At 37.4% G+C, this 7,575-nt stretch overlaps 1 protein-coding gene across 1 annotated transcript; it reads right to left on the bottom strand.

Moving 5' to 3' along the window:
- Nucleotides 1–1,769: 1,769 nt before the first annotated feature.
- Nucleotides 1,770–5,418, bottom strand: LOC104231432 (protein NRT1/ PTR FAMILY 5.10-like). The gene is made up of 4 exons (XM_009784433.2): nucleotides 5,222–5,418; nucleotides 4,909–5,126; nucleotides 3,130–3,674; nucleotides 1,770–2,643 (listed from the first exon to the last, which is right to left on the bottom strand). Exons 1-4 carry the CDS (start codon nucleotides 5,355–5,357, stop codon nucleotides 1,827–1,829), a joined length of 1,716 nt encoding a protein of 571 aa, XP_009782735.1. The 5' UTR covers nucleotides 5,358–5,418; the 3' UTR covers nucleotides 1,770–1,826.
- Between the last annotated feature and the right edge of the window lie 2,157 nt (nucleotides 5,419–7,575).

Below are 7,575 nucleotides of genomic sequence, written 5' to 3'. Positions count from 1 at the left end.
CAGACGAAATGTATATTTTTATGTATGGGTATTATATTTTATATTTTTGACTAGCTAATGCAATTAATTTCGGCCGATCTATTAATTTTCTATTTTGCCCAACTAAATTTTTATAGCAACATTTGGTCAAAGATGCTGAATTGCTTAGTGAATTTCAATTTTCAATTACATGTGCAGAGTGGATTCCTAATTTGCAACGAGAGATGACTTCAATCCCTTGAGAAATCTCATACTTTAAATATTGTCTTGGAGAAATTTTGGGGTATTATCACTTTTAACCCGTGCCAGAAACTATTACATTTAGTAGCCGAAAAGAGTATAAAATTTGTATATAACATACATAATGTATATATATACAAAAAATATATAAATTTTATACATTTTTCGGCTATTATTTTTACAGCGGCGATACAGTATCATTTTTCCAGAAATATTCGTGATTTTTGTCCAAAAAGAAAATGTTTACATAATAATATCGGGTTAATCTGTACATACATACCATATGGAATTTTCAACTATATATTACAACTTTACAAGGTTACTTTGTGGAGAGTACCCATAAGATTTGTTAAACATAGATAGGTTAAAACTATACTAAAATTAGTCCTTTTTTTTCTTACCGATATATCAAAAAGCTTATTTTTGGCTCACAAGAGCTAAGTTAATATACCATAACAAATATATTTCCTCCATTACCACCTCTTTAATAAGTGCACACTATCTCCCGCTAATATATTTTTCTGCTAACTCTGTCCATCAAAGTCTAGACATATGTGATTCTTCCCTTCCTACTTTTTGCTTCCTTGCCTGAGCACCAACCCCCCCCCCCCAAACTAGCCCCGCAAAAGGAAAAAAAGAAAGATAATTGCCATCAAAAGTTGGACTCGACCCTACCTCCAAGGATTTGATTCAATGGTCGTGCTTAAAATGAAGGTTAGACATATGTCACGAGTTCGAACCCTGTAAATGATTGAAACCTGGTATTTTAGTCGGAGCAAGATAGAGAGACGAGCCCATAACCTTTTGAATTCCGAACCTGTAAGCACATTAAAGTGGGAGAATTCAAAAATAGCCAGATTTACAACTGGTCGTTCAAAAATAGCTCAGTTTCAAAAGTAATCGAAATTTAGCCATTTTTCATGTAAAGATAAATCTGAACGAAAACACTGTTCAAAACCCGGAAAATACGTCAGTATATTATGCTGGAGTTCCAGCATAAGTATACTTGAACTCCAGCATATTATACTGGAGTTCCAGGATAAGTATGTTGGAACTCCAGCATAATATGATGAAGTTCCAGCATAAGTACACTAGAACTCCAGCATAATATACTAGAGTTCCAGCAAGTATACCGGTCCAGCATAATATACTGGAGTTTGGAGCATCGGTGCTCCAGTCTCCAATATATTTTACTGGAGCCAGCAAAGTATACCGATCCAGCATAATATACTGGAGTTCATACACAGGTGCACTGAACTCCAGTATATTATGCTGGACCGGTCTCTGTTGCAACAAAATAGTGGCTATTTTTCATTAATTTGGTAAACGCTAGCTATTTTTAAATGATCAGTCCGAAAACTGGCTATACCATGCTATTTTTACCATTAAAGTTAGGCCACAAGGTATTCTCGGTTTTGAAAATAAAAAAGAGAAATTGGACTCTTATCACTCCTCCAAAGAAACAAGGGTTGTAACCTCCTAGTGTAATTCCTGGATGCAGCGCGCAGTATTAAACAATCACTAGGCCGACTACCAAAAACACGACCAAGTCAGTACAACATTCTCACTTTAAATTCTCCATGAACAAAGTTATCCCACAACATCTTTCATATAACACTTCCATTTTTGTAGACATAAGACCTTGCAAAGTACAAGTATAAAGCGAAAGACAAAACACTAAGTCCAGAAAGAAGACAATAGAAGTAATCAAGATGTGCTCGATTCAAGTTGTCTGAGAACCAACTATCCTGACCGTTTTTGGCAGTGGCTTTCACAATAAAAGAGATGAGAAAACTGCTCAAGAAGTTTCCTACACCAGCTAAGCTGAGATACAGAGCAAGACCAACACTTCTCAGCTCTACCGGCACCTGATCATAGAAGAACTCCTGCAGACCAACCAAGGTGAATATCTCAGATATTCCATAGAGTAGATACTGAGGTATTAACCACCAGATGCTCATGGGAATAGTTGCTTTTGGATTATCAAGCAGCCCATACTCCAGAGCAGTTTGTAGACGAATCTTCTCAACAATTGCAGCAGTTACTATGGCAAGTATAGATACGAAAATTCCCGTTCCAATCCTTTGAAGCATTGTGATGCCCGAAGGTTTCCTAGTTATAGATCTTGCTAGAGGAATCAAAATACAGTCATATATAGGAATGAGGAAAACTGTAGAAATGCCAAGAAAACACTGCAAAGAAGCAGCTGGGATTTTAAAGTTTGAACCAATAGATCTGTCCATGGTAACACCCTGTTTGGTGAACAAAGTAGATGTCTGTGAAGACACAAGGGCATACACCAAACATGTACTCCAAATTGGGATCAATCTAACAACTGATTTAGCCTCTTCAACCTCATTGAAGCTACAAACACTATTATTGTCCTTGGAACCCTCAGGTGTAAGCAATGCTTTGTGAAGGAACCTGTGATGAATAAACATGCGTCAATTTGAAAGATTTGTCTCTTGATTGCAGTAGATAAAAATCTTTCAGTTGAAACGAAAGAGCATACAAAATACTTCAGTGTGGTATCAACTACAGCACTGGACTGCACTGTCAATACCAAACTCAATATTTTGGAAGTCACATATGGACATCTTCAGGAAGTACTGTTATCCAGTGTCTAGGGGAACTCAGTTTACTCTGTTAACTCTTGAAAGGTCACTGTTTAATAGTGGAGCCTTACGAGTCTATTACCCCAATCTAGGACATGCTTGGGAGTCAAAACGCTCGCTTTGCAGTAGTAATCAAGTTAAACCTACTAGAGTAGCTATATCAAAATAATCAACCATCCTAATGTGTGTGACAAATCTAAAAGTTATTGTCTACTTAATTTCCAAAATGAGCGATGAATGTAAAATCAAGAGCTTTAATTTGTTCAAACAAGATGACAACAGTAGATCAACTTACTTTAATTGTTGAGAACCTTCATGTGGTATAATACCCTGCACTTGTAGTTGCGTGGACACTGCTGATGTAGTCCTTCGCCAGTTCCTAGCTGCATTTATAAACACCCCACCTATTCGGACAAATGCCTTCTTTTCATCACAATTTTGACGGATACGGTAAGTGAATGTACCAAATAAGAAAACAGTAAGTGCAAGAACCATTACAATACAGGGAATTCCAAATCCAAGAGCCCAGCTAAGATTGTCTTGGATGTAACTCAAAATTAATATTGCCACCAGGGCACCTGCAGATAATCCAAAATTCCACCAATTAAAAAACGAACTTTTGGCTTTACATTCTTCTGGGTCTTGTGTATCAAACTGGTCTGCTCCAAAAGCTTGTACACAAGGCTTGTGACCTCCCTGTGCAAATGCTACCAGATACAGAGCAAAGAAAAATAATATAACTTGGATCTCAGGAGGTGAACATGCCTTGATAGTATCAGGACTTTGGCAATCAGAACTGTTGAAAGGAATAACAGCTAAAATAGTCAAGAAGCAAAGTCCCTGCAGTTCAGGAGTACCAGGACCCAAATCAATATACTGTTACCATTTCCAATGAAAAGCACTACCAATAAAATTCTTTTGCAAATGGATAATAGCAGATTCCACATACAGGATGTCAGGAATTTTTAGTCAACACGAGTCCATGATCATACAATATCATGTCAAAGCTAAATTCACCCATTCAAGTGGTATAGTATTGATCTGATCATTCCTTTCATCACTCTTATCATGGTTGAAGATTAAGCTTGGGAACTGGGAAAGTGAGGAACGTGTTGTGCTACTTGGCGAGGACAGTGAGGGAGAAAATGGACAGGTTTCAGCCCAAGCACTGAAGAAACTCCAACATGTAGAGTGGTTCAAGACTTCAAGTTGAAGGTACCAGTAGGCCAATAAATGCATTTCCAGAGATCCTTCCACCCAGAAATATTGCTGTTCGGAAGTGTGGATCTTTTCACAGTCGAAGCCAAATAGCCAATGCGTTTGTTAGTGTGCATCATGTTAGAAGTTAAGAGCAATCTAAAAGTTTACGCGGCTATTGCTGCATGCTATTTTACTTTTCTCTTCTTGAGCCAAAAAGTAGTCAATTCTTTATCTTGTTTCTCTACCCATTGTGAATAATATGAGCAATAAGTCAATAATTATGCTACAAGCTGCAGTACTGAATGACTAAACTCGAGACTTATATCGTTTTAAGTGTAGGTAAATTCGAGGATGAAATCCTTAGCACCATGACATGTTACAAATCTTTCCTCTTCCTTTTCCTTTCTTGTTACCTGTCTGCTGTTCCCTAGCCCGGTAAGCCTATAATCCCCCCCCCCCCAATCGTTTCTTTTGTATTTTGACTAAAATAAACCATGAAGTCCAAGAAGTTAGCTCAAAAAGGGTGTCTTTCCGATTGCAGTAAAGCAAGTTCTTGTAAAACTAGGATTTAGTTTACATTTGTCACAATTAAACTTGGCACTTATTCTTTCAAATATAGAAAGGTGTCAACTTTTTGGGGACGAACGAAAAATGAAAGTGTCCTATAAAATGAAAGGGAGGGAATATAGATTTTGTAGATTGGCTGTTTGAAATTAATACAAGATCCATTCAAAATAAGTCTTATGCCGTAAACATCCTATCTAGTAATCATAAATCAGCAAACCAGCGCCACAAAATAAGGTACTACAATTCAAACACAAAGTACAACCATGTCAAAGCAAAAAAAAAATTGGCAAGAGTAAGGAGTACCAACCAGGACATAGAGCACAGAGGCGATGATAATGGTACGGTACCGACCCAAAAACGAATCTGCGATAAACGCACCCAGTAGCGGCAAAAGGAACGCCGTTCCTGACCAGGCGTTCACATTGGCCGCTGCCGTCGCCGTTGACTGGCCAAGTGGGCCCGTCAAATAGTTTATCAAATTCGAACTTATCCCATAATATGCAAATCTCTCCGCCACTTCCACTCCTAAGAATTAGTTGTTGTTTCAAAAATGCAATCCAATAAAGAATTGTTTGCTGCTTTTAAAGATACAGATGGTAAAGTTTGTTCAAGTTAATTACCAATGATGAAGTATGCGGATTTCCATCCACCCGATTTGGATCGGACCACCTGATGACCCTTAAAGTCGACGAAGCCTTCAACGACTTCACCGAGAAATGGTGTTTCGGCGTCGGAGATGTTGGCTCCATTGGCCATAGGAACGACCAGGACAGTCAGCTAGCTACTGCTTCCCTTTGAGATAAGAGCACTTTCTAAGAATATACTAATATTTTACACAACCGAAAAAAAGAATTCAATTTAGTAGGCATTTCAACATAAAAATGTAATTTTTGAAAAAATTGGAGTTAAGTTAGAAAAATGGTATTTAGAATTTGAAATTATGTTTACGTGCATTTCACTTGAGAAACTTTTGTAATTTTGCGAGTAAGGGTGTATTGTGGGTTGGGATCGGCCCGATACCGCGGGCCAAACGGGCCGGTCTCAAATGGGCCGGTCTCTAATGGTGCATAAGCTCGTAGCGGGCCGGTCCAACCCAAATAGCCCGTGAGTCCGGGACCGGCAGGCGTGCCTGGGCCGATTCAACCGGGCCTAACGGGGCCCAACGGCTATTTTTAAAAAAAAAATTAAAAATGACCAACGGTCAGATTTTTAAAATCTAGCCGTTGGTCTTCAATTTTTAACCGTTTGGGAGTTTAAAAAATAGCCATTTGGCCCCAACTTTGTTTTAACCCCAAACTTTTTATAATTACATTTTTTCCCAATTCTCAACTATAAATACCCCCTCATTCTTTTATTTTTACTCACAAATTCATCAATCTCTCTCAGTCTCTCTCTAATTTTCTTCTATAATTGCTTACTTTATTATTGCAATTTCGTGAAAAATTGTGAAGTTGGTGAATTGAAGTATTCAAGTCTTCAACGATATTCAATTTTCAAGAAGTTGTTCGTCAATTCAGTAAAGTCGTTCCAACTCTTAAGTTTTAATATTATAGTTTTTTTTTTGTTTTATTTAGTATAATTATAATTAATATGGACTTTTCTTTGAAAAAAATATTTGGTGATAAGGGTAAGGGAAAATCTAAAATTGGTGAATTTAGTCGCCAAGCTACTACTCTTCCCCCGGCTCCCCGACCCAAACCTGTTACCCGTCCTCCTCCACCTATTATTCTTGATAGTGATAACCTTTTTTTTCAATTTTTCGATAGTCAATTTTGCCATGATGTTGTATCAGGTCAACAATTAAATGAAGAAGTTATGAATGCTCTTTATCCTAATCAAACTATCTTTGAAAATGATGAGAAAAATGATGATTTAGATGAAACGTAACCGGATTTAGATGATACACCTACTAGTCCTGTTAATAACCCAACTGATGCCCCGCCTGACCCTCCTGTAGTAACCCCTACTTTTAATAGACAACCTTCTAAACGATACGAAACATCTCTTGTTTGGCACTTTTTTACTTTCAGCTGAGGAATTTGCTACACTTGGAGATGCAAAAGCCTCAGTTAAAATAAATGCTTATCAACTTGCCTTAGATCATGCTAGACCAAATGTTCCAACTCCTACTTCGTCTAGTTCGCAATCATCTAAAAGAACTGCGAGCCTAAAAGCTCTTAATTCTTGGACGGAGTTCAAGGGTTCTCAAGGTGATAATTTTGGTGATAGTTCACAACTAAATGAGCTTCAAGTTTATTTGTCGCAGGGACTTGAATCAGAGAATCCCGACGGCTCCTTCGATGTTTTGGAATGGTGGAAGGACAAACAAAAACACTATCCGATTCTTTCAAGGATGGCTCGAGATATTTTAAGTGTTCAAGCTTCAACAGTGGCATCGGAGAGCGCTTTCAGTCAAGCGAGACTTCAAATCGGTGATCATAGAGCATCTATAAGGGAGAGCTTGGAAAAATCAATACTCTTCAGAGATTGGATCCGTTCGGAAAGAAGAAATTTTGGACTTGCAGAATCACAACCGGAGATAGATGAAGCTTATGAAGAAATGCTAGCGGAACTTGCGCAGAATGCTGCTTCGCCCGGAAGCGATGATGAACAAGCTTCTTTTCCACCACCACCAACGGAAATTCCTCCGGACCTTGAAGGATTTATGAGATTTGTTAAAGATAATACATAGACTAATATGTAACTTGTATTTTGGCACATCTTCCTTAGTTTTTTCCTTTTAATGGTGGTATTAGTACCTTGTTGTGCTCATTCCATTGCGGGGAGGAAGACTAAGAAAGATATTGATATTCTTTGTTAATGTCGTAATAATAAAAATTATAAGACATTCCCTTGAATATTTTTTTGCAATTTATTTTGTGTTTAAATTTGATATAGTATATATATTATATATCTAATACATATAAACTATATATATATATATATATCTAATACATATAAACTATATATATAT

Source organism: Nicotiana sylvestris, chromosome 3, assembly GCF_000393655.2.
Source record: "Nicotiana sylvestris chromosome 3, ASM39365v2, whole genome shotgun sequence".
Taxonomy (NCBI): domain Eukaryota; kingdom Viridiplantae; phylum Streptophyta; class Magnoliopsida; order Solanales; family Solanaceae; genus Nicotiana; species Nicotiana sylvestris.
The sequence above is the reverse complement of the archived record's forward strand: the minus strand, read 5'-3'. Positions and strand labels throughout refer to the sequence as shown.

What these genes read in the sequence shown, in the direction of transcription:
- LOC104231432 (XM_009784433.2), bottom strand. Translation starts at nt 5,357, where the DNA reads ATGGCCAATGGAGCCAACATCTCCGACGCCGAAACACCATTTCTCGGT. An exon ending in CCTCTGTGCTCTATGTCCTG is followed by an intron (nt 3,675 to 4,908) that starts GTTGGTACTCCT and finishes CCTGAACTGCAG; the next exon opens with GGACTTTGCTTCTTGACTAT. An exon ending in GAAGGTTCTCAACAATTAAA is followed by an intron (nt 2,644 to 3,129) that starts GTAAGTTGATCT and finishes TATTCATCACAG; the next exon opens with GTTCCTTCACAAAGCATTGC.